General features: G+C 45.5%; 1 protein-coding gene across 30 annotated transcripts in view; it reads right to left on the bottom strand.

Annotated features, from left to right (window-relative positions):
• Positions 1–27,230, bottom strand: part of adgrl2a (adhesion G protein-coupled receptor L2a) — a 76,986-nt gene that overhangs the window by 15,616 nt on the left and 34,140 nt on the right. For 18 of the 30 annotated variants that reach the window (XM_057037902.1, XM_057037905.1, XM_057037906.1 and 15 more), the window contains exons 4-15: positions 21,513–21,622; positions 16,840–16,854; positions 14,953–15,753; positions 6,225–6,524; positions 5,558–5,661; positions 5,202–5,387; positions 4,619–4,657; positions 2,415–2,598; positions 1,634–1,756; positions 1,162–1,367; positions 338–511; positions 54–263 (exon numbers count right to left, since the gene is read on the bottom strand). In XM_057037902.1, coding sequence (XP_056893882.1) covers positions 54–263; positions 338–511; positions 1,162–1,367; positions 1,634–1,756; positions 2,415–2,598; positions 4,619–4,657; positions 5,202–5,387; positions 5,558–5,661; positions 6,225–6,524; positions 14,953–15,753; positions 16,840–16,854; positions 21,513–21,622 — 2,452 coding nt within the window. The remainder of the gene's footprint in view (positions 1–53; positions 264–337; positions 512–1,161; positions 1,368–1,633; positions 1,757–2,414; positions 2,599–4,618; positions 4,658–5,201; positions 5,388–5,557; positions 5,662–6,224; positions 6,525–14,952; positions 15,754–16,839; positions 16,855–21,512; positions 21,623–27,230) is intronic. The other 12 variants (XM_057037885.1, XM_057037888.1, XM_057037897.1 and 9 more) reach the window with 3 other exon arrangements.

Genomic DNA, 27,230 nt, shown 5'->3' with positions numbered 1-27,230 from the left:
CGAAAGGGAACGGATCAAAACCGAGCCGACGGGGCGGAATTGTGCGGGCTCACCGTGGGTTCCGTCATATCGATGCCGATCAGGAATATCAACTCGGCGATGAACAGGTTGATGCACAGGTTCTTGTGGATGGTGTTGCGGTCGCTCTGCAGGCCCCGGAAGAAGCAAAAGGTGAAGATGCTGATGGTGAGGCAGACGAGGGACACCACGATTCCGACTCGAGTGATGATGGTCAGGAGCAGCTCGTGCCCGATGTTGTTCCCCTAAGAGGAGTTAAAGGTGAGCGTCACCCCATGTGACCCGATTGCAGACATGCATTGGGAGCAGAAGCACATACTGAGATTTCCCGCTGCGCCATCAGGACGGCGAAGTTGGTGAGATGGTTGCAGGAGCAGGTCGTGTGCGTTTTGTTGGATTCAAGGAGTTTGCAGCCTTGGGTGGACCAGTAGCCCATCATACTCCTCTCAGAGTAATTCCAGAAGGAGCAATTGGAGTTGAAGTAGCGCTCCATCTGCAGATAACAAGAGATATGGTGGTTAAGTGTCCAAATAATTGACTGCCTGAAATTGAAGTACATGTAGAACACAGAGGCCATTTACCCCCGACTCATACAAAGTATTTTTCCACACTGATGGGGATGCGGATTTCTCACCTCGCGGCTCTTACGCTGCGATTCATATGTTGTATCTCATTTGGCGCGTGCTCGCCAAGCCCGCCGAAGCAGAGTCGGCCATACGCAGGCTGAGTAACAGAGAGGCGTAATTGTTTGACTGTGACTCTTTGGAGTTGCACAGTTTCTCCGATTAAGAATGGAGTCGCCCGCGACCCTCTGGGAAGTCTAGTGACAACTTTAAAAGACAAAAGATAATTGGAATAATTTCATTCCAGATTGTACGGCTAATCTAGGAGTTAATTTCCCCAACTATAAAAGACAATGGGTATCATTTGTATCCCAATGTTGATTAAAGAATTACTTTTCATTAAGAATTCACTTAGGTTTTAAAGACTCCTTTAATTTGATGTTCAATGACTGAAATAAACTGCGGGCTGACCCAGCCGTACATTTACAATTAAAATCGCAGGTCTCTGTCTAGTCTGCGAGTTCCCTCCTGGTGATTTTTTATATGACTTCTTCCCGCCCGCTCCAGCAGGAAGACTCACATTAATGTGCTTCAGGGTAAAAATCACTGGGTCATTAATGAAGACGCGGCTGGACTCTTTGTTGATGGAGGCAGCGATGATGTCTGAGTTGACGGCCACAGACATGTTGCGGCCGTATGCTTCGTTGGCCATCTTGATGGTGGCGTTCTCGGCAGTGAGGAACTGGCTCAGATTCTTGTAAAGCACAAAAACAAGCTTGGCGACTCCTGCGGATGTCAAGAAGTGAGAAAAATATGCACACGTCATGTCGGAAAAAACATCAATTTAATGTGTTTACAGAAGCAACAAGAATGAAAATGTTTCCCCTCTTTTCTCAACCCAGATCAAAGACCTTGAATATAAAAAACCTCTCTTGTGTTTTAGACTAAAAGCTCGTCTGAGACATTAAATATGTACCTAGCCTTTTAAAGTTAGGAGCGCTAGCTTGAGAAAGTTCCTATTTCCTGCCCTCGGCGCCTTAAATGCGGCTCACCGTTTCGACTGTTGAGCTTGACCGTGTTGGCCGACAGATGGATGGAGATGCCGTCCTCGTTGGACTGCGGGAACTTGAAGTCCTGGACCTGGCCATCCGTGCTGAGCACGTACACATCCAGGACTGCGAGTCGGCGGACAACAGACAGTTCGGAACAACGAGACGGGGAAAAAAAACACGGGTCAATTTTTTGTTACAAGCGGACTTGAAGGCGTGCAGACGAAAACATTGCGGCATACTAATGCTGGGGTCTGACATTTCCAAACAAGCCAAAATGTCGCCAGAGATGATGGGATGTATCAGAGACTGGGACAGTAAATCTTTGTGACAGCGACTTACAATATGAATGTCAATCACGGTGTGATTACTTCAGCCCGGCAAGACTAAGTAAAGTAAATAAAACAACAGGAGCAGGAGAAGCTTCCCTTATATGGCGGCAGAAAAATGGAGGCTCTGAATAAACACCGACTTCCCGGCAGGCTAATGTTCACGTTAACATATAGAGTTACAGGGTTTCGACATGTACATTTGTAAAACTAAGCGCGTGCAATCAGAGGATCCAGTCTATTTAATTGTCCGATATTTATCATTTGTCAGGAAGCGACCATTAAACCTAATACGTGTTGTTATCTGTTCCCCCGAGGTTTAAGCACTTATGGAAAACAGTCATTTTTTTCCGCGGTGGCCTTGTTTTCTCAGTGAATTGCAAGTAATCAAGCTAACTGTGCTAATCAGGAAACAATCCCGCACGCTCGTCTTTTATCCGCCTCTGCCGACTCACTTATATTTTCAGCGGGTACTTTGACAATTGCAGGTTCCATGAGATTGTCAGCGAGGACAAAGGCGCCTTCTTCCAGGGTGTCCAGCAACATGGTGGCTGCGTGCGTCTGCTCGGTGCTGTTCATGTCCTGCCAGGATTTCAAGGCCTCCGGCCGCAGGAGGTTATCCACTGTGTCCACTATGGCCTGCGTCAGATCACATGAGACCAATGCAGTCAAGCAGAACACCAATAAACAAGTGAGTGAACTCACTCAACGATGGAAGAAAACGAGTTAGGGAGCATCAAGCAGTGACATGCAAAGAGTGAATGAAGAGGATGAAATGCGGACTTGAGCATCTGTTGGGGTTACAATAAATGGATGCGGAAGCTTAAAGGACAATCAATTAACTTTAGTTGTAGAGACGCATTCCTTTTGCAGTTCCTTTGATCATGGTTGAGGAACCACAGTGGGGGGAAGGAGAAGGAGCGGCATCGGGGGCAGAGTGGATTCTGTTTCTTTTTCAAGGTTGGGCCACGCTTGTACCGATCAGGATATTAAAAGATGGCCCGATGAAAGCCACGGCACCAAAAACCATCCTCAATTAAAACTCTCATTTCAAACTTTGGCTCTTGTGGAGGTTTTTTTTTCCCTCTAAACTTTGAACTTTGAGTTAATTTGACTTTACTTTCATCACCCTGCTGCGAAAAAGTTTGGGAAGGACGAACAAACGTGTGGATTATAGCAAAAAAAGGAGAGATCCTGTGAAAGTACTGCTACTCAGGTAATCATCTCTTCACTTTGTGCCAGGAGTAGAGGTCAGGACAAACAGCAGATAAATCCGGTGAAAGGAAAAATCGAATCGATGGGTCTAATCAGGTAATCAATGGGGCAACGGCCGCGAAAGGGCCGGGGGTGGGTGGGGGGGGGGCAGATGTAGCGATATTGCATCAAGTATGGCAGGTATCAGATAAAGCTGAGTCACTGTCCTCTCCAGATGCTCCTGTGTTGTTGCTACTACAATTAAATGCTCATTTTCATCAATCCAAGCTCTCCAACTTAACAAACAGTAAATCTGCGCGTTCTAAAAATAGCAATTCTATATTTTACATACGTCTCTTTGTTGCCCTTTTTTTCCCCTCCTTGGTTTTTAACGAGCATACAGCGGTTGACTGGCTAATTAGCTTGATCCAATTTAACACCCTCCCAAAGGAAAGGTCTTAATGGCGGGGGGTGACTTTGGTGGCAGCTAGAGGACACGCATCTCCCTAATGGTTGACAGATCTAATGCACTACCCAAACAATTGATGACCCACCTGGACACCCTACGACGGGAGAAAGAAGGGGGTTAAAAAAAATGGTCTGACCCAACCAACCCTATTAACAGACAGAGCTGAATATTTCAACTGTAATTTATGAAACAAATGGTATCTATGACCTAAAGCCCATGTCCTTGTGAGAAGAGAGCCACAAATCCGCCTTGCACGCAGCTAAAGGTCAGCTGATGGTCCTTGGAAAAAATAAGAGATTTGAATAAAGTCAACTCTGCTTGATGTGCTATTCGGGAGTGGGTCCTGCCAATGCTCAAATTTAGGATTTTGCAAGAGGTTGCTTTTGTAACATGTTGCTTCACAGACTGAAGAGAGGAAAACATCCAAAGCACGCAGAGCTTCAGGGCTAATTCACTACTACTCTATTTTGAAGGCTGTTTATTATATTTATTTCTTATTCGATGTCTTTAGGGCGGTTTACTCTTGGTGAAAAGGACTGTGCAACGCCTTTATCTTCATACCCCTTTTTCATGAAACTCTTGACCAGAAATGTAAAAAAAATAAAGAAATAAAATACTTTCAGACCCATCTCCAAAGGTTGTTTTGGAGGCCGTTTTCAAGCATCGTTCTCAGCCTGACGTCTGTGACATTTTACTGTAATAAATACGGTGAAAATGAATGTTGATTAAAATAATTCTTCTAGTCTAAGTGTGCCTTTGGCTCCAATGTGTCAATGAAATAAACATTTTAGATTTTTTTTGGGGGGGGGGGGGTCTTAGGAAAATACTGAAAAGATCTGGAATAAAATATAAAAAAAAAAAGGAGGGAAGAGGGAGCAGGTGACAGTGAAGAGGGCGCATGCTGCTTAACTCGGGCGGGGTGACACACAGTTGCACAGGAGCTTGGGGGTGGGGGTGTGGCAGCAAGCAAAACAGGCAGAAGCATTGCTCCGGTACCTTCATGTATGCCCTGCATGTCCTTTCTCGCTTTTGAAGCTTTTTGTTTTATCAGAAGGGAGAGAAGAAGAGATCAAAAATAGAGACACGTCATTTGCACGTCAGGTTCATCAGCGCTTTGTGCTATCGTGACTCCGCAGGCATGTCGCTGACCCGGAGCCTCATTCATCTAACGGGCTCAAACGGGAATGCTAATCTTAAAAAGGCCTCTAAAAGGAAAAAAAAGTGTCAAATTTGCAAGAGATTTCCGAACACGGTGATGAGACTTTTCAATTAGAGGCGGCAGGAATAATTGCCAGCCCATCGCAGTGTTTCAGTGGGAGCCAGCTCCATGATGTGCCGTTGACAAATCAATCTTAATACGTCTTAAAAATAAGCCCCCCTGTCTTGTTTTCCTCCCGGTGCCCTGGCACATCACACGAGCACTGTCATGTTAATACTTCACATCGTGTACATACGCACACATGGCTGCCAATACAGCTGTTTCAGTTCGGTCTGCGTCACAGCTTCCCTGCGCTCGAAAACGAGATGAGAGAAACGAGAGTCATGGCTGAGCACGAGCGGGACCGGCGAGCCGCGCTACCTTGTTGAAGCTCCGCCCCGCGGAGTCTTTCTCGCTGGGTCTGAGCTCCTGCAGCTGAGCATCCAGGATGTCCACCAGCTGCTCCATCAGGCGCACGGAGGAGCTGACGTCCCCGGCAAAGATGGGGCCTTTGGTGTGTTTGGCTAACTCGTTGGCCAAGTTAGCCGCATTTTCACCACTGCGGATCTGTAGGGCGGGGTGAAAACTGTGACTCGTCGACACCTCTTCATTAATGCCTTTGTTAATACAAGAGTTCGGTTAGACAACGCTGAAGCGTAGCACATCCGCGTAGGGAGGGAGGCAAACATTTGTTTTATTTTTCTACCTCTGCTCAGAAGAACAACAGTAAGACAAACCTTTTGGGCTACTTGGTTGACCCAGTGGGAGGTACAGTTGCTCAGATCGGGGCCCTTGGGGTTCCAGGTCCCACTGGAAAGCACACATAAATAGGAAGCAGTGCCTGATATGGAAAACAAAAAGAAAATAGTCCCTTTCAGATTCAAGTCTCATCAAATTTTCTTTACAGGGCAACACAAGCAGGAACATAATAAATGGACCCCGCATGCAAACAGGGCATTTACAAACAAACAAATGTATGACTTCTATACAAATATGTGCCCGCAGTACGTCTGCATATTTACATGTTTTAAGGAAATGTGCCCAGATTGCTGCTGCTGTCTGCATCCTTCTCCCGTCCTAACTAACCCTGGGAATTCTGAGCACTAACAGGGTTGCACGGGCAACCAAACGAGGGCTGCACTTTCCCACAATGCTGCAGGACAACCAGCTGAGCCCGTCGCTCTGTGACACAACCATGAAACGTTGCTCAATCCCGTTTTTGACCTGAAACAACACAGCTGAAAGCCATTAATGCCGTGAATTCCCTGACACGCTTCCACTGCCCTTTAAAAAACGAAAGAAGGAAAAGTCCTTGGATGTGTCAGAAGGATCGGATAAGCCCCAGAGCTGTCGTGTTATAATCAACCCGCTCGTCGCCCCGAGGTGAAGGTGCGCACTGTTTACCTCGTGTTCCTTTGGGGCAAGGTCGCTCCACCAGCATCCCCCGCGGGGTCTGAGGCCACATGATGTCTCTTTCCTCGGTGGCCTTGCAGAAGCGCTCGAGCAAAGGGAAGGACTCCAGAGGTGGAGGAGGAGTCGTCTTTGGAACCACAGGAGGCGCTTTGGGCGCTCCCCTGCTGCCCTCTTTGAGCCCTGTTGTGGTGGTGGCGTTGGCCACGCCCCTGTGCGCCGTGGTGGTTGTTGTGGTGGTTGGCGTGGTTCTCTGAGGCTGAGGGGAAGTGGTGGCTTGTGACAGCGGCGGAGCTGCGGAGAGACACAGGCATCATGTTTTGATGGAGCTTTGTACTAGGAACCCTGTAAAACATAAGCTGACAGCGACAGTTAGATCCGCAGCCTCGGTTGCGGGTTTGGCTCATTAGCGCCGCGGCCCTGCTGGGCGCGATGCTGCCTATATCAACATTCCTCAGTGCCCTTGTTTGCAAATATCCCCATGTATCACCTTAAATAACATTTCTATTAATCTCAAGCAGGTTGAACCACGTTTGGCTTCTACTTTCAAATCTCCTGTTGCGCGCGCTTGGTTTGCAACAGGCGTGCTTCCTGTTGACTGCAGCTTATCCCCGGCACTCAGTCTGCAGCGAACAAGACAATAATTACAGTGACATCCTCCTGCCTGGCAATCATTCTTGCCTGGGAGATTTCGGTGGCACGGATGATTAAATTTCACTAGGGCAACACGGAACGTCTAGATGCTGTCATGGTGCCTGAGCACTCACTTTACATTTCTGTGTTCACTACGACTCCAACTAGAGCAGGTGTGCACTAGCTCACGCTGCGCCGCGGGCAGAAAAATATGGTTCTCTCCCGGTATATGAGAAAATACTCCAGACATTTGGGCCACCGAGACGGGAGATGTTTTTTTCACATGCTGCAGCGACGTGTAATCAGGTTTTTTTTTAAGAGTCTCGCATGTTTTTAAGACAAAGGGTCTTTAGTTCAAATCTTTCAGTACAAAGGGAAGGCATGACCCCTCACAAAACGTGGGAGCAGAGTCAAGCATCGGGTTAAACCTAAAAGGATGAAAAGCCGCAGCCAAAGGGGCTCTGATTGTAATGCAATGCATACGCCGAATCAAATCGCATTTGAGTACTTTGATTTCCTCCATTAGCCTGCCTGCAGAGCGTGCAGACAATGTGAAGAAGTGCTGCCGAACACAGTCGTTCTGTGCAGTGAAAACATCCGAGGGAGCAGCGAGTCGAAGGCAGGATGGAGGGAGATGAAGGGCGGAGGGGGGGGCGGTTGGGGATTACAGCAGAAAAAAGGAGAAACACTGTTCTATTGACTACAGGAGACGAACCTGTGTCATCCTGCCTGTTAATGGCAGTATAGATCTCAATATACATGCACACAGGAGGTGACAGTGCACGGACACGGTGCTGGAGGCAGATTCGGCTGACTGGCTGACTTCACCTCCTCCTCCTCCTCCTCCTCGTCCTCCTCCTCTCCCTTCACCTGCATGCTTTTATTCAACACAGTGAAATTTCTCATCTACAAAGCCTGTCACGGTGGCCAGCAGACAACCGGTGCTTAGCGTCCTTTCGGCACCAGCGTTTAGGCGGCTGGCAGAAATGCCCGACTCGCTTCTGCACCAGTACCCTTTCATTGCTATAACCATTGTTTTTTATGACTCTCAGGGAAGGGCAGAGACACAAGAAATTCTGCTTCATGTTCAGCGGTGTGTAATTCTGCCGCGCGGCCTGTCGGGTCGGCTCTGTGCGGAATGAGCGTTCCCGAGAAAAATTCGGACTGTGTGCAGGTTTCTCGTTTCCAAGGTATGAAAGCTGATAATGATACAATCCCCGGCACCGTGGGTGGGGAGTTTTACAGCCCAGACAGAAATAAAATGAAAACGAACTGCTGTCTGGCAGCGTGATTTAAGATAAAGAGCTCACGACCTCCTGGCCAATAAATCAAAGTAGCATCTGCTGCAATTCCAGCGCATTCCTTTAGCATGTTAACTAACAACTGTGTCTTGTTTCCAGCCCTGGTTCGAAAATCCTTCTTGTCAAGTGATACTGAGCCCTGACAAGAACAAATAAATCATGTAAAAGTTTTCTGCTCTCTTTTTCCAAACCGGCGTGGTGCTAAGCTTAATGCTGGCTAATGCTTTTGGCTCACCTAAAAGGTTGTATTGGGTATAGAATGGCCCAAAGCGCAAAAGATGGTTTTAGCTTCAGGGAAGAGGCGCTGGTGCTAATGAGTGCGTCGCCCAAGTAGCTGGAATTTCTTATCATATGGTTGCGGACTAAAGTGCTTCATTAGCCAGAACTATTATGAAAAGAACACAAGTGAAGAGGCTAAAATAATCCTGTCCGCGGGTTTCATTTCATGTTTATGGAGCAAGCTAATCCTCTTTGGCGCGTGAAAAGGTTGCTAATGTGAGTGCGGTCTTCCCGGAGAGAGCCGTGCATAAACAAAGCGGCCTCTCTGACCACCGGTATTCCTGTGTACATAACGTGCTGGCCCATAATCCTGCCAGAAACACTGTAATCTCATTACATTTATGCCGTGGCTTATTTTAATTTGACCCAATGAAAGATGAGAGAAGAGAAGTCACATAGACATTAAAGTGGACACTGTGGACGGCTGTCACAGATGTCGGGGGGGGATTGATTTGTATGCTGGGGCTGCCTGACACAGCATTAAAAAGCCTCCTCTCAAAGAGCAATAAAATATACCATGATACTCTGATATTTGCTATTTTAATCTTAAAAGAAACTCCAGACACACTTGCACCAGTCCCTTTCAACAATATACCGGATGCTATTAGGTTCCTAGCTCAATATGTTAGCTGCACTCTGAGATTAGAATTATACCCTATTTTCAGCATTTCACTGATGCAAACACAATCCTGACACGGTGCGCCACCTTCGGCAAAGTTCCTTTTGATTGTAACAATAGAAGCAAATCTCACATGTAGACCGTGTAGCACGACCCTGACAGCATCGTTGATTGTTACGTCCCTGCTGCACTCAGCCCAGTGGGAACCTTCAATTAGCTGTCATACGGCACAAGCACACGGAGCGATATTCTCCAAAGTGCCGCCAACAGTTGGGATGGACTTATTCATAACCCCTCCGTGCGATTCGACGCCCTCGCATTGGTGCAATTACACAGTATGTGCAGCAGTTCTGTCATTAGCTTTGGGGTTGTAGCTCTGGAATTAATGACAGGTGACGGGACAGCGATTTGGGAAAGGAGAGCAGCCTCTTTACTGGCACCCGGTGCTCATACCAGGGGAATAAATGAAACCGGACAGTGTGTGTCTTTTATATTATGGCTAATGAATTGGCAACGCATCAGGGTAATGTTTTATGCACATTATCAGGTACCTATTGTTTTGCCAGGAAAAGCGAAATAACGCACATTTATGATTGGTTTCAGCTAATTCAGCTAATTTTATTTTTTAAAGGACCTCGCTTGTTCCCTACTTTATCTCTCGCTGTTGTGGAACAGTCTTGAGAAGTTGTGATATGTGGGTCCTGGGTGGTAATTAGAAAGCTCTAAATGTAACAAAGCCCGACCTGCTTTAAGGGCGTCCAGGTCTTGGTCTTTGCGCTAGCAAGAGAATAATCTGGTGAATGGGGTGTATGACTGAATGTCCCTTCAGGTTTCCAAGCAGTAAAGAAGCAGTATAACGGAATCAATGTGCCGGGGGAAAAAGCCCCAAAATGATTTCCTTTGCTAATTCTGCAGAGGAAACATCTCTGCCTCGCCCGGGCACCTCGCTCAGTCCTCTCTGGATGCATCCGCCTCACTTTGAAGTTCATATGGAAATGAAGCTGTTCTTCAGTGGGAAACCGTCTGATGATTTATAATATGCCGGCAATGCACTTTGATATCTACCAATAATAACAATAATACAAAAACGGAAATTGGATTACACGTCTGTGCTGTAGTGCAGGGGACTGCGGCATGTGATTGCTAGTATATCGGTAATAAATATGAAGAAAGCTGAGCGAAAATTTGTATAATTTCCCACGAGTCGTGTCCTTGTGATGGTGTGTACAGTACACATCCATGTCTTGGGGAAAAAAGTAATAGCAGGATTATATTATTTACTGCCGCATGCGATATTACTCTTGCCCCCGCCATACAAACATGATGATTCATACAGGCGCATGCACGAGAGTTAGCATACCCGCGCGTTCAAGCGCACGCAAAGAATGACACTAAAGTATAGGGAACAGACAGAGCAGCTGCCAGACTCCAGCCTTTACCCCCCACCCCCCCGTAGCATTCTCTGTACTGTACGTGCCTCAAATTTCAAACATTAACTCTGCGTGTGCCAGACTCACTGATATTTAACACCGCACGGAGCATGATGTCTATTTCGGAGGTGTTCACACATGGCAACGCTCCCAAACAGATGTAGCAACATGTCGGCGCGACACAGGCGCGATGATCAGGCCCGTGGAGATAAATCTCCCCATGTGAGCCGTGTTCTTCGGCGCTCAGTAAGGAGACGGTAAATACCCCTGGTTATGAGGCCACCATGGCCGACGCTCCATTTGTCGGGCGTGGGACAAAATGTTCCGCCATGTCTGGAAGCAACTGTCCGCTCGCGTCAGACGTCAGACAAACCACCGAGATCGCTCGCGATCGCGTTTCAGAGGAAACAGGTGACCCCCAGGACCCCCTGCTGCGCGGCCTTTTCCGGCCACCAGATACCGACCCGTTATTACCACACGCCGTAATCTCAGAAACATCTTGAATGAGTCCGTAAATCACCGTGGTGGGATTTCTGCCCTTTTTTATCACCAAAGGTAGACTCGGCTCAGAATGCCACCAAGAGCGAGCTGGTGGGTCATAACTCAGAATAACATCACAGCGCAACCATAAACCGGTGGTTAAAAAAGCCCTATAGGAGGAATGGGCAGATCCTGTGGTGCAACAATAAAGGATGGGCAGTTTATTTCCCTACACAGTTTATTATCTTAGTCAAATTGCAAGTCGGTAGTAGCCTAGCTTTAGCTTAGCGTCATAAAGGCTGTGTTTGGGAAATGTATATTTAAAAAAAATGATGTTTCCTCAACACTTTTTCGCAGTTTGGAAAAGACAAACACAAAAAGTTCTTTAGTCTTTCATCAGAGTTGGTCCTTATTACTTCTGCAGCAAAGAACGAATTCCAAAAATATCTCCAGCGACAAACATCTGGACACATTTGCGGATGCAGTCGCGGAAAAACCCATTTGGGTCCTGACAGTGAGCTTCTGAAAACACGTGGCTCATCTGCACGACGTTATTCTTTTGTTGTCCTCGCTTCTGCCTCAATGACTGGCTTCACAGTCAGTATCAGTCTGACAACAAGCGAGAGGAGTTCAGATCCTGTGAAAAGAGCTTGACAACTTGACAAAGAACCCAAGACAAGCCGCTTACAACAGCAGCTTTCACTCACACGGTTCAGACCAGATCCCGGCTGTTGTTGAAATCGATAAAAATGTGTGAAACTACAGCTACTCCCCGGTAGCATAAAACGTGCATAAAATGTAACATGCATCATGTTTTTTTTTTTGCTTTGCTGTTGTTTTGCGTGTGTGGTTGTTTACACTCACAACAGAATGCACAGCTGAGGATTTACTTAAATCCTCGGGCATGATTTGAACAGTCTGACCACGGCTTTAGCCTGACTTCCGGAGAAAAGCCAACGGAGACGCAAATACCCAGATGTGGGCCAGAGGACGACCAAGGCGGGAGCAAGAAGAGGCTGAAGACGGAACAGGTGACAGTCAGAAACACAGAGGAGGAAAAATGTGCTGGCATTTGCAGAGAAAACAAATAAAACTGCCCCTTTGACGCCACCCCCACCCCCGTACTCTAGCAGTGCTGATATGAGGGCGGGGCCACCGCCGCTATCGCACTCTGAAATGTTGCCACGTGCGATCCGACCTCTCGGTAACCACCGTGAATGATGGCGGTGCTTATTAGGCAGCTGTATGTCCGTCGTACTATAAGAGCGGATCTCTCTGGGGCGGCCGCTCACCAAGATCAGGTATTTCCATAAAGACGAAGGGCCGCTGTTTCGACCACATCTCGACCCACGCCAGCTAATTGGCGAGTCGGGTAGCAACACCTTATAATTTCAAACAAATTGGGCCGTTGTCTTCCTTAAGATACCCGTTGGCAAATTGCATCATTTGAATAAGGTTGAGCTTTATGCAAATGTTTTGACATTTGGAGAATTAAAGGGGAGGCCCGTATCTGTGTGGGCGTAAACGGCAATGCTAGAGGCTGCGGGACGAAAGTTGTTTGAAATCTAATTTTGAGACAAGGGATGCATAAAAGGCTCACCTGTGTCTCATCAAGGCAGTGAGCACAGTCTGTTTGTGCACAGTTGTGTGTTTGTTTTTTTTAAAACAGCTTTTGATGCCGACCCAGTGGTTAGAGGCCACATCTCAGAGCCTGGCATGAATAAACGGCTGCATTATGAGTTTTCTTTGGGAATAACTCATTTAAATGGTCTCATTTACACACATGCCATAGAAGAACGTGTCTTTTTATTTATGAGCTGTTGTGCCCATGAAGGATGGCCGGCACGGAGCCACGGTTAAATGAGTGGATTACAGCAGCGTCGGTCGTAGCCAAGTAAGGGACTTACTGACCCATTTCGTGTCTTGTCCACTTCCAGCGGAGCTGCTTGTTGGATGTGACCCCATCCACTCCCCCATAATCCTACAAGAGATGATCTTGCCTCGACACGAGCGACATTATTAGACTTGACAACAACCCAGCCGTCTGCCACGCAGGGTCTCAGCATCACTTTGATGTGACTGCATTCCATGACAGAGTGAATTATGTGACAGAGTTGTTTGTGCACTTGAAATATGGTTTAAAAAAAAAGAAGTGGGACACTTGCTGCAAAGTGGCACGCTGTCAATATCACTGCCCACAATTACATCTCCCTCTCATATGCATGAAATTCTCAACCTAATAGAGCTTTTCACTGAACTTTGTAAAAAAAAAAAAAAATCTATATATATATATATAGATTTTAACCAGGAGCTACTTAAAAAAAATAACCTACCTTCCATGTCCAACAGCAAAAAAGCGTAGGGCGTTTGGGTGCTTAGTGAAGCGGAGCCTGGAATGAGCATCAAGATATCGCGGAGAGGACACCCCAGTGACAGCCAGAAAAAAGTGCCATCATTTATGTGTCAACCTCAGCCGTGTGGGAGGACAAGTTTATTGACATCTTGATGATCATCCTGGACCATTCTCCCTCACGCTCATCGACTGCCATTCCACATACATTAGTCAGCAGGCGAGCCAGCACGTCTCATTTGTCAGTAAAGAGAAATGACAAAAGTGTAACTGCAGAACTTTTAGAGGCGGAATACAAAGGTGCCGGGCACCAAACACCCAAACCACACAAGCAGGATGTGTTTTTAAGTACGCACGCCTAAACTACCTGATAGGTCGCTGTCACTCAGGATAAACCAGCAGCTGTTGGAGATGTAGCTTCAAATTTGATTATCTGATCTGTCGATATGTTATTAAGGTGACCAAACACCGAAGTGGAAATGCATTAATACCAGAAGGAGCAGGTAAATTTACAGGTAATTACATCATCTGCTACTCTGCGGCCTTTCGAATTAGGATATCAGACTGAAACCACCATCACAATCATTTATTTATTCTTATTTCCAGACCTACCTTCAGTTAACCGGGGAGGTAAGAATACTTTTTAAAGGATGAGCATCTAAAAGTGTAAAATTCTTTCGTTCAAACTGGACTGCGTTGTTAATTGGAGCGGGGCTCTCTTTAGCCTGGGTGAATTGATGCTGCACCACCAGTTGAACCCAATTTAGCCGGCCTAGCTCGTGTCATATCGATACATGAGTGGACGTGCAAACAGCGTAATAAATATTGAGCACTTGGATAATCTGTGGAAAAGTTGCTTGACCTCTGTGGCGCATCACTGGCTACACGGAGAATTACGCGGACTCAGGGCTGTAGTTGCGGAAGGGATTAGCATAATTACTGCTATTATATTCTCATTGTAAGGCTATCACAGGCCTCGGCTAGCCTCTGCTCAGCTTCTGACAGATAAATTAAAAACACAGACTGCTGATGTGACCCGGGATGACTGATCCCTCTCCTTCGCTTTTACAATCTCCAGTATTCGAACCTTCCAGTCTATCCACAGAGGTAAGTATTTTTTAAATGGCCAATAGAGTTTTGGAATATCAAAATCGCTTGGGGAATGATCTATCCTTGCCCGTGGCCAGATTTTGCACCTGTCCGGGCATGCATGTTTCGAGAAGAGAAAAAATATCTTTCAGCGTCTGCACTGCTCTCTAAAAAAAAGGGCTATGCTAGCGGGGGTCCCTTGAGCATTGGCACCGGGGACTCTGGGAACGCCCGGATGGTAAACCTTCACAAATCCCCTCGATGCTGATCCCTTATGATATGGTAACTGGCTTCGAGGTGTTGTTTACCACAGAGCTCCACTCACTTCACCCCCAGAGATGGTTTCCTACACTCCAAAGCTGCCGTGACATATCTAGCACATATTAGATTCTAAATTAAAAATCAGTCAGCTGTGGCACTTGCATAGACGAGGACCAACACATAAATTTCTTTTGATGACAGCTCAAATCAAGGCTGTGGCGTTATCATTTTAATAAAGCTGTCTGCTAAACAAATGACGGGGGGGTGAGTGGTCTCTTACCGTGAGCAGGATCAGGTGGCCCAAAGTCCAGATTGTATTTCAGAATGTAAAAATTATTCCACACATAGAGCTGGTTATCTCGCGGATTATAATCCACAGCCGTGATGTACTGGTACTGGTTGGGAAAGTGGATATCAACATATTCCCCACGGTTCTGTTTGGTATTGTAAATGTAATCAATCAGGCTCTTGCTGACTTCGCTCTCGTTATCTTCGTAGGTGGAGCGCACCACATAGAGTACTCCGCAAACCATGAAGGCATTGGAGGCAGAACGTTTGTCGTAGGCCGTGTCCCAGGTCGCCTCAAAGCGGAGCGTGTAGGGGTTCAGCTGGCTGATGACCATCATGCCGTTGTTCTGCTCCGTGGCGTAGATCACCCACAGGCCGTTTTCATCGACCGCCAGGTCGATGTCTGTCTTGCCGCCCCATTTGTAGGGCGACGTATCGTGGTAGTTGGCATTGTTGATGATGGCCTCACCACTCTTGATCCGCGTCCGCAGGTCAAACTTGACGATGTTGCGGGTGCGCTCCTTGTTGAAAAACACGGCCCCGTCGTAGACCACGAATCCGGTCCCATCTACCCGGTGAGGAAGCTTGTAGGTGATGGTTTGCCGGCCGTTTTGGAAGTCATCCAGGGAGGAGTACTCGATCAGAGTGTCTGTCCTATATGGAGTCCAAGGCATGAAGTAAATTTTGTCGCCAGCTTGAAGGGGGTCTTTGCACCAGGCGCCAGCTTGTTGCTCCGCTTCGAATTGAAAGGAAGGATCTCCAACAGCTTTCAGAGTCCCGGGACAAAGAAAAACTAGTAGTGAGAGAAGAATAGAATAAGAAAACATCTTCGGGTTAACATGTGAAAAAACAAGCCGCACAAAGTAACATGTGACATCCACAAAATCTCTAATGGCTTCTTTTTATTAAGAGGTTATACATGAGAAGTGGGGACAGATACACGCTGCAGAGTGGCCACAACACAACTAAAAGCTATAGAGCCAATATTCACAAGCAGTTTACGGATTTTAGTGTGGTGCATAGAAAGGAAAAAGAAAAAAAAGTTATTGAACAAAACAGATATGTAAATTTTGTGGGTAACAAAAAGAAGCTTGGCCCCACAGACATTTACTGTTAGGAGTAGAGTACAAATGACGAAAAAAGTAACGTAACAAAAACTAAATATAACGCAACAATCGGTCCTGTGAACAAAAATAATAAGAATAATGCAGCCAACTAACGTCACTCGGCAACAGACGGAGAGGTTATGAGAGAGCAGGAGTCAGCGGCGTCTGCTAAAGGGTACTGGCTGTACGTGGACCTGAGAGGACTAGCAAAAGAGTGCAACCGTCACAACCATTAACTTCTCTTTAGAGAAGTAGCTAACATCTCGTTGCGAGTCTCTTGAGGTGTTTTTGGTCATTACGATCAGGAATACAGGACATATAGCAAGTGGTGGGAAAGGGTGTGAAGGGGGGGCTCTGAGAGAAAAGAAGAGTAGAAATCAATAGCTTGAAGAAAGAAAGAAAAAAGAAGGGGGGCAAGGGACTGTTTCCATGGCATGCTATGGACGAGGGTTCGGAAGGCAGGCAATTTGATTTTCTGCTGAGTAGCAAAAGAACTCTGGGGAGAATTGAGAGAGGAAGCCCCCGTGGACTCCAGCCAAAGCATCGGCATTTACGTGTTTTGGCTGCGTGCGTCTTGTCTTTTCCATAGCCAGCCTAACGTCTCTTGTTGCACTACACTGTCCATTAACATTACAGTGAGGGGGGCTGGGGGGCGGGGTTCTGAAGATACCGTCTATGACGTGTTAGTCGCGGCCAACATGGGAGAAATAGGCAGTTCACAGCCAGATGCCACAAAACAAGGAGCTAGGATTTGGATCATGTCTGTTATTTACCTTTTTGCTCCACTTCTATTTTAAGCGTTGGAAGAGAGAATGAAAGGGGTGCAAAGAGGGGGAAAAAGAGATCAATATGAATTAACGCTCATCACTGTGATTTACATATACAGAAACATGTTATGAGACATGGACAAACAGGAAGTTGGAGATCAGGTAAGGCGGCAGACGTGCTGGTCCTGTTGGAGGAAGGGCAGGATTAAAGCATTGGAAATGGTTCAGTCCAAAAAATGGGCCTTGAACACGGTGGTGGATGGATTTGGTATCAGATGCAAAGGGAAGAAACTAAATAGCTGTGTCAGAACTACATCTGAAAGTGTTAAACTCCCAATCGGCTTTTGGAAAGTCCCAAATATTGGTCCCTTTTTATCCACCCACCATCACAGAACAAGGCCATTTAGATCTGGGCTGGCCAATATGATATTACACTATCATATACATTACATGCATTACCATGGCAGGGGATTTATCCAAAGCTCATTGTCTTAGATGCCAACAACTACAGCTCCAAACCTTTTCTTTGTTTGTTAAATATGTATTATTCTAATTCCATATTGCCCACCCCTTCTGACAGAAAAGTAATGTAAATATTAAAAAAACTTCAATCTTAACTTAAATTGATGAAACTTGTCACATTTTGGACAGTAACAACAGAGGCAGACTGTTGTCCTCTAAGACTGTTTTATTAAAATTGCAATATTTAATCTTGCAATGAATGAAGTCAATTCTCAAAATAAGAAATAAACAGCAACAAACAGCGAAGGCACTCTGAAGGCAACTGTGCAGAAATCTTGCCCATAAATCTGAGTAATCCAGGACAGATTTTATAAAAGGATCCCTTTGACTGCAAGAGCACAATTTGAAATCATTGAGTTTTTTAATTTTTTTTACTCCATTAAGTTTAAAGCCAAGGTCAGAGCAGAGGTCATAACCCTGACCTTCCCGACTCTGAAGGAACGGCTCACTTCAGGTTAGAATGGGGCTCTCTGGTTTAGTTGATCAATTCCACTGTGAGGGAATATCTTCTTAATTAAATCCAAAACTAAAGGTAATTGCAATTTCTGCAAGCCGCGAGAAACTGTGATTCAATTACAGTAAGTGAAGCTAATTCAGACGATTTCCAAGAGGATAAAACCTCATTTATATTGTTTCACACTGCAGCAGTAATAAACGCTCATATTGACTGACTGTTTTGCAAAAATGGAGACAGACTGAACACAAATTCCACTTTCCAATCTTCTAAAACAACCTCTGAGCCTGGAGATGGGAAGATAACCGCGCGACACCGCTCCCTTTGTGAAGACACGCAGGCAGTCAGTCCTATTTTAAATCCTAAATGTCAGACATGTTAAATATTAATGAGTCGTCGAGCGATTTGCTGTGGGGTTTAAAAATGGACCCGCGAGCTGCTGACAGCACCGGATAATCAGGACTGACCAAAGTCCAGGAGCAAATTTCTCCTCTGATTGTGAGGAGAGACAAATTGGTCTCTGAGATTCCAGAAGTCTGAGCCCAGATTTGCTTTAAGAGGTCACATTTTGTATGTCTACACAGGCTTTCAATGCAGTGAGATAGTCTATGAATACTTCAAGTGAATGCTCACTGGCTAATGGCATTAGCATGTGATGCTAAATACATAAATATTTGTGGCTCTTAATGGAATTCATATGCAATACTGCGGCATTGTGGGTGCTTTCCAATTTCCCCATGAAGACAAATATAAACTCATATACTTAATATGTTAAATAAAAAAAGTTAAAGTAGCAATTTCCTTAAATGTGTTGCAAATGTAAGTGACTTTTGTTCATGTGAGAGTTTCTGTCTGACCTTAATCTCATTGGCAACACACAAACAAAGGGAGGGAAAAAGCAACAGACAGGATTAATAAGGATCCATAAATGCACATCAGTCTGCAGGAGGAATTCAAAGGTGTTGCAGCACAGACAGGAAGCCGTCAAATCAGGAGTCAACATCAGTCCCGCTCTCCTCGGCCGCATGAAACAGAGAAGGCGTGAAGGGAACAGACAAAGACGGTGCGAAGAAAACCTGGAAAGGAAGTAGGGAACGTGTGATGGGAGCCCCTGATGGCATTAGCAGAAATGTAGAAAAAAGGAGCGTGTTCAGAAATTGGAGAGAGTGAGTCAGAGAGCCGAGGAGGTTTCCTGCAGATTGCACAAGGGAAAAGAAAGAGTCAGTCTTTTTTTTTATTAATATTAAACATTAAACAACAATACGAGAAGAAAAGGAGAACACCCCAACCCGACTCAACCCCCAAAGATGCTAACCTCTGCTAGCGCTCATGAATTTCTAATGGCTGTTGATCATTTGTTCAGTCAGATGAGGATGGATGGATGTCAGGTGCCAGTCACTCGGCAACAGAGCGCACCCAGCGATTAAACAACAAACATCAACAGCTTGTGTTGTTTTAGCTAAACGGCTCAACCAACCCGCGCCGCCGCTCTTGTTTAAATGCTGTGCGTCTTCAAAATCGCGGCGCCGGCAGAGTCTCGGCTTTTAGGTCGCCTGATTGGAGCCAATTTTGTGGCACGTGAAGGCCAATTTGCATCCTTGGCTGGAACAGGAATATAATGCTAATGAGGACCTGCTCATGAAAAGAGCCGAATTACAGAGCCGAAAGGATGAAAATACAGAACATGTGGATCTGCCCAAGATCCCGAAGCCACTCGCCTTCATGAATGCCACATTGTTTGTGTCAGTGCAAAGACTCGAACGTTATAATAAACAGCAGAATTCAATATGGAGGGGACGTTTGAGGGTTCAGAGGTCACGCGTCCAAACGAGGACGCTGTCTGCCGCCCTGACGCTGAGCGGCTTAATGTGGTTTTAATACATTTCCTTGCAAAATAACTTCTCAACTCTGGGATCCAAGAAAATCCCGGCGGTCCTAAGCTCCTGAATCACTGCGGCGTTTTAATCACCAAACTCAAGTGTTTGGTCTGGGAGGCGTTCCCTCGGGGAAACGGGAAACTTTTGGAACGTCTTCGCCATCCCATCTGTTCCAGCAAGGTTCGGCTCAGTCAACCTTCCCCCTGTGATTGTTCCTCTTGGTTCTGGTTTGACTTGACAGAACAATCCAAATTATAGACACGGGGACGGAGGGGCACTTTTGCTTTGGGGAGAGGGGATGGAAGGTGTTTAAAAGGGAGAAAAAACCAAAAAAACGGAACTGGTCTAGCAAATCTAGCACAGTTTTACCACAAGGATCGAGGGAGGGAAAGGCTGGACCGGGCTTTGAGTGGGCTGGAGCGGACCGGGAGGGCAGCATGCACTTACCGGGGCAGTTGCGATAGGACACATTCTGTGTTCTTGCTCCCATTCTGGTGGGGCATGGACCTTGAGAAGCAAAAAGATTGGGCTACAGACATGTATGGAGGCTCAGAGTGAAGTTCCAACTGTTTCTTTCCTGAGAATCCTGCTGCTGCTGTTCTTTCTTTACTTCCTCCCCTCTACATTGGTCTCGGAGTGAGAAGGGAGACAGTCATAACAGCAGGTGGACATGAGTGCACCTTGAGGCTAATCCCGCTATTAAGGATTGAGGTAACGCGGCAAGACATCGGATCAATAATTCACTTAACTATGAGGCGAATAAAACAAGGAGCAGAGAAAACAAAACAAAAAAAGCAAGCTGTTAGGTGCTTCAGAGAGAAGCTGCGGGGGCTGGGCTCGCTCGAATGTGGCAGAAATCACACAGCGAATGTCGACTATTCTATTTTTAATCACAGGTAAGCCACTAAGAGAGGCTAACCTTTGGGTTGGAATGACTTTCACCATCTAATAATGTTCACTAATGCATTCTTATTTCATGTGAAGGGGTATTGAGTCTATGGCTAATGAGAAGGGCTGGGAAATATAGGTCAGCTTTTATATTGTTCACCAAAAATTAAAACACACATATTAAAGATGGATTATTCATATATGGGTAAAGTTTCAGATTCCTGGGAGGTCCACCTAATCAGTGACTGCCGAATCATCCAAACCTTTGTCGTTAATCAGGCTGAAAAGGTTACACGGGGGATTTTTCCCTCATAAAAGGCAAATGAACATGGCAGCCTAAAGGACAAAGGCCAATCTAAAGATTGTTGGGGAGCAGAATGGCGTTGAATATTTGAGCTCCCAGGGAGAAGACAAAATGTTAACACTATCTCTTCGGATGAAATATTCCTGTGTTGACTTTTGAAAGGCGCCATTCAGCTGCGTTTCGTAACGATACATCTGTTAGCATATTCCCAACACCTGTTATACGGACGTGCGTTAATTAATCCACCGAGGTGAGCTCGGTTCTTCGCACCTGATGGACTTTATAAAAACACTCGCTCGCTAGCTGGGAGAGTCGGCGCGACTTCCTGTCTCAGTTCTGCTATCTCATAACCAGGCTGGTCCTCGGGAAGCACGGCGAGCACATCAATAATAAAGGTGGGACAGATGAGGGTCAGGAGGCTTCACGGGTCATATTTCATGAAAGGTTCATGGTGTGACACAGATAGAGGAAGAAAGAGGAAGGGATGCTGGAACGTGTCGCACATGACAACTGGACACGGGAATGGATGTGGTGTGACCGGAGAGGAGGGACGGACGAGCGGGTGGATGGGTGAGTAAAGGGTGGCAGGGGAGGGGGCGAAGGTCTCATTTAATGACAGAAGGGTCAGACTTACTGTAGGGCACACACTCATACTGGACCTCCAGGTATTTGTAGGTTCCTGGGCAGGGGTCAGGGAAGACATCAGAACCCGTGATCACGATACACTGGGTCCGGTTGTTGCACCTGACAGGGGAAAAATCAGGAATTTAGCAACGAGGAGACATCTGTGCTGGTTTTTCCAAGCGAAATAAAGAGTGAAAGCGATTCTACAGCGGGGATGTTTTCGCTAACATGTACCAGCTATCTAAATCTATTAGCATTTTAGCATTTTTATCCATTCACCACTCCCTTGCGGACTGCACGCGCTGTACAGAATTCCTCTGTGGTTTCCCATTGTGAACATATTTATCAAGATAATCTGAATGTGTATTTGCCGCTGAAAGAAATCTGCAGCTTTTCTAAAATGCAGCGGCATATTAACTTCTCAGGCACCTGCAGCTTGCTGAGCCCTGTCCTTGCAAATTAGCTCGCCACCGCGTACGGCGTGATCTAGGAGATAAATGCCTGTGCGTAAAAAAAAAATAAAGTCGCATTCACAATGAATTACAAGTGGACCTCTGGGGCCAGTGTGCACAGAAAAAAATAGCCTGCGGGTTACTGATTCCATTGGATTTAACTTTAGCAGGTGGGCTTTTTAAGCACAGAATGCTAACCTAGAAAATCTATGACTTGTTTTTTTTTCTAACATCTGGAGAGCAGACATTTGTACTTGGTGGGCTGCTCTGAGGTCTGGGGAATTTCAGGTGGCCACCTTCTGGCTATACTGAAATCATGATAACGACATCAATACCTCACGTGAACCATCGCGGCTACCGTGGGGACCGAACGCGCTATTGGCAACGCGAGGAGCCTGATCGATAACTTTGTTCTGCTGATTTAGCAGAGACCACAGACAAATTTGTTTCTCCTTAAAGCCGCGCGCCCATTTCACAGCAGATCATTGAAAAATGTGTTTCTCGCTCGCATTGTAGCGCGCTTCGGCTCGGGCTATTGTTCTGGGTTGCAGAGGCAATCGCCGTGCTGTTGCCAAACATTGTTGCTATAATATCGGGCAGTTCGGGGAAACCGCAAAGGGAGGCTCAATGCTAGTGTGCACAGCACTAAACACACAAACACACACACACACACACACACATTGTACGTTTCTGCTACACTCACAAAATATTCAACCACTTCAAAAATGGCCTCCGTAATTTCAATAAAAGGCGAAATCACAATAACGGCCGGGATTTAATTAAACTTTTCTCTCTGGAGCTCAGAGGCAGTTCTTCAACGCTACCGCCTCGTCCTGCTCCCCGGACAGAGCCTGTGCCGTAAAGACGTGATGAAAAACGCATTTTCCCAGGAAAATACAAGAGGATTTCTTGGGCTCCTGCCGATGATTGAGCCGCCATCACCATCCCGCCACCCCGTCTCCACATTATACTTTGATAATTCTGCCCCCATTGTCCATGCATAGAGAATAGTGTGTCTAGGCGACATAAACCACAGTGCTTCATCTCACATATTCCCAGACGGCGAGATGAAACTTGGCTTTATGTTCGCCGTGTGAATCGGAGGGATATCAAAAGTAAAACTCACGGCGCTAATGAGACGATCTGCCAGACAAAGACATTAAAGAAGAGGATGTAAACAAGGGAAACACAACAAAAAGGCGGCAAGGAGTGAATAAAACAACTGTCGATGTTGATATATATATATACAGTATATGTATATATATCTATATATATTATATATAGATATATACACACACACATATACACATATATATATGTTTATATATATATATATATATATAATATATATATAGAGAGAGAGAGAGAGAGAGAGATACAGATACAGATACAGATACAGATACAGATACAGATACAGATACAGATACAGATACATCTCTGTGTGATTGTTGGACTAAGATTCTTTCTCATCTCCTGAGACCAATCGAGGCGGCCCTAATGACTTCTTCCGTGCGTCGGCCTCACTGTCATCTTCAGCGAGAGCGCGTAATTGAAATTTCTCCTGTAAAAAAGTTGAGCGTTTGGGCCTTCCAGGGCACAGGTCTCAATGTGCACGCTAATTAAATACATGTGAAATATGATATCTCTGACTATCTTTTGATAGTCTGGGGCTATATAGTAATTAATCATGTACAATATGAATATTAAGCCGCAGCATTTCTTTTTTCTCTTTCCTCCTGAGTGAAACATTCAATTTCTATAAATACCATAGGATTTTACTGGGCGGAAGGGGAGCTAATTTATTTTATTGCATGATACAACGGAGTAATTAGCCATCTGTTAAAGGCGTTGGAGACGAGGAACTTTGAGGCAAAAGTTGCACTCATTAGAGCGTTGACCACGATGGAATTTAAAATCATTTTCTTAGAATAATGAATCACCTTTGTTTCTTACTTTTCACCATTTGTGGCTCCACTGCTCGACTCCTGATGGCCGTTGAGCTACATTTCGCCATATAATGTCCTGCTGCTTCACACCCAGACCAGCAATTTCAGCCCACTAAATCCTGACGCGGGAATTTTTGTCGCAGCGTGTGAAATTCCATCACAACGTTAGCGTTAGCAATCGCTCCGGACCCACCTGAGCGAGTCCTGATATTTGGCAAATTGGAGCGAGAGCCTGAAGTAAAAAAAAAAAAAAAAAAAGACTTTTTGAGTTTTCTAATCATTAGTTTTCAACATCAACATGACACTTTGAAGGTGTAAAAAAAAAGTCATTTTCTTTTCTTGTACCCAAACTTTCTCTCCTATTTGATTACATTAATTTTCCCTCCCAGCTGGCTAATCAATCGAGTGTGATCCCATCACATCTCTGACCTTTCGGGGGAGAAACAGGCATCGCCATAATTAGTGTGTTCCAGAAAATGCTGCTTGGATTTGATGCAAATCTCTCTCAGAAATGGCCGCTCCCTGCTGACAGCACGGAGCGCCGCCTTAAGACACCAACAAGGTGTAGCTGATAGCGCTCCCGATACCAAGTATCACCTTAACCTTTTCTGCTGCCATCATGAATCACGCCAGAGGAATAATTGGACGCAGAGATTTTATGCTGAATTAATGATAAATTGACGGTTGAAAAACTCCATTTCCATGAGAAAAAGCACGATTTTGAAGTAAAGCTTTTCTAAAATGATAAAAGAAACCAGGATCGTTGTTCGCTAATCCATCTTTATGAACAGATACTGTTTCATTTCAATCAATGCTGCAGCGCAGATTAGCCTTCACAATTTATTTTCCCTCGCTGCATAAATGCATGATTAAACTGTATTTAGCATAGAAACAAAAAAAAAGCTCAACTGACTCCTCATATCGCTGCAGCAATGTTTTTTTTCCTTTTAAATCAGGATGTCAGGATGGATTGTGCCAGTATGGAGACGCACAATGGCGTCTACTAACTATAACAGTCGCAGGGGTGCTTATTAATTGCTAAATGCTAAATTGTTTAGCTCCCACTGCTTGATTTCCCATCTATCAACACTCGATCGCGGCCATGAATGGAGCCGCTGGGAATCCGCAATAAAACAAAATAAGAGCATCAGCAGCCGGAACAATTGCTATGCGGCTGGAGGGGGAAAGTGACATGAGTGAGAGGGGCGCGTTACCGAGACGGCGCAATCTACTTCCTGGCGCTCCCAGTTTGAATTTCAATCAAATTAGTGTCTCTTAAACTCAAAGTGACCCGTCTAGCTTCATTTCATCTGAAATGCTGATGAGGTTCATGGCACAATTATCAAAGCAGACCTCTCTCTCAAGAGGCGCGCCTGGTGATGGCAGACAGGCCCAAAAATGAAAGATTAAATCATTTTCAGGGCCGCAAAATGGCAGCAAAAGAAACAATCTGTCGTAAGGGGGGAAACACATGCCGGCAAACTGCGTGTATAATCATCTAATATTAGCATTTTTAAGAGGCTGGCCTATTAATGTTTCAGGAAATAGGTCGTTAGACGTTTAACATCCTGCTTTCAACTGGACCAACAGCCGGATAAAACTCGTAATTACTGTCATATGTCTGCGCTTATGCTATATTTACTGGAGCTGCCGGCGAGGCTCGACAAAAGCATCCCGGGTTCTCGGGGGTCTGCGGGAGGGCCGTCTGACTCACATCCGTCCAGCTCACTTATTGATTTTGAGAGCAGCAGAAGAATGCCGAGCTGCTCCGGACGGTGGAAATACTGTTGTGACATTATACCGCTCCAAAGGTGACCTTTACCGGAAGGCCGAATGCAGCGCTAACGCATTAAGCCTGCATGGTGCCAATTGCTACTCAGGAGTAGCTTAAGAATTTTATCAAAGGGTCGGACTGAGGCTGGAAAAGGTCGTGTCCTCATCACCAGGAGAGCTTGAGAAGTTTGGGTAAACGACCAAATAACACCATGAGTAACTGACGCAAATGTTGAGAGAGACACAGGTTTACAAAGAGGGAGTTTGGGTTTGGCTAATCCAGGCGAATGAAGAAGTAGCCTGATGGAATCCTCCATTCTGCGTCGAGCAGCCTCGCATACATCTCTGAATAATGTGTGTTTCTTTTTCACGCCATATGCAACTGTCTTTTCACACCTCAGGAACATTTTAATAGAAATGTTCTTGTTTTGTTAGCATTCATATAGCGTGCTTTATGCGCTAGCGCTGCAGCGGTCTCTTCTTTATGTTACTGTAAGTCAACCTTGAACTCCAGGTTCTCTTTGAAATCTTTGGGTTTTTATTTAATTGAACAGACTAATTCCCATTAGCGTAGCTATTGGCCATCCACTGTTAGCTGTCAGATCCGGTCCAATATAGATTTGTTCGACTACGAGAACAAATAAGCGGTAGCGGTAATGTGTTTTATCCGCCGACCAACGCGCGTTCTCCTTTGATGTGCGAATTTGCTTTTAATTTATTGAATTTAATTCCTTGAGAGTTATTTGTTTCTATGACTAGTCATTTGGCTAATGATCATTCCAGCCTCCTAATTATCTTTTTGCCGCGCATTTACTCTATCACATCATCACCGATATAGCGTTGAGTAGAGAGCAGTTTCACGCCTCATGAACTTGTGCACACCCCTCCGAAACGCCCGAGCTGAATCAGGATCTTTATGAAATCTTAATCTGTTGTGCTTTAAATAAACACTAACACTGTGTATACAGAGAGAGAGGGAACAAGGCAGTGTGCTGTCAGGCGGCAACAATGGCGCTCCTCGGAGAGCCTCGCAAGCAGTCCTGTCACCGATATAAATAGTGAAAGCAGCATCATTTTGTCTCCACGGCTGCCTCGCGTTTATTGAAGAGGACTCGAAAACCACAGACGATTACATTCAGATATTATAGAACCCATAAGACAGAACAAGTTAGCTGTCAATATTTTAGCTTGGCCTGCTAAAAAACATATATATATACATATATTTAGAAACCAACTGGATAAAAATCTGTGTTTGCGTGGTTTACTAGCAAACAGCTAGTGTGTAGTCAAGCAAAACGGCAACCGAGAGGAGTTTTTTTTAAAGCATCCTATGGCTGTCAGGACGTATTTCATTTCACTGCCCCTATTATGGAGCAATCTGCTGTGATTATTCAGTCAATGATATTCTCCTCGGAAAAGCCGTGATCCGCGGGCACATGGCGACCTCCGCCATGTTCCCTTACAGCGATCAATGACCTTGTTATCGAATACTCACCATGAAGCTCATTAGTCAACGGGAATTCAATAAAACGTGAGCCACTCATGCACGCGGCCTGC

This window comes from Takifugu flavidus, chromosome 7 (assembly GCF_003711565.1).
Source record: "Takifugu flavidus isolate HTHZ2018 chromosome 7, ASM371156v2, whole genome shotgun sequence".
Taxonomy (NCBI): domain Eukaryota; kingdom Metazoa; phylum Chordata; class Actinopteri; order Tetraodontiformes; family Tetraodontidae; genus Takifugu; species Takifugu flavidus.
This window is presented reverse-complemented; position numbering and strand designations above follow the sequence as displayed.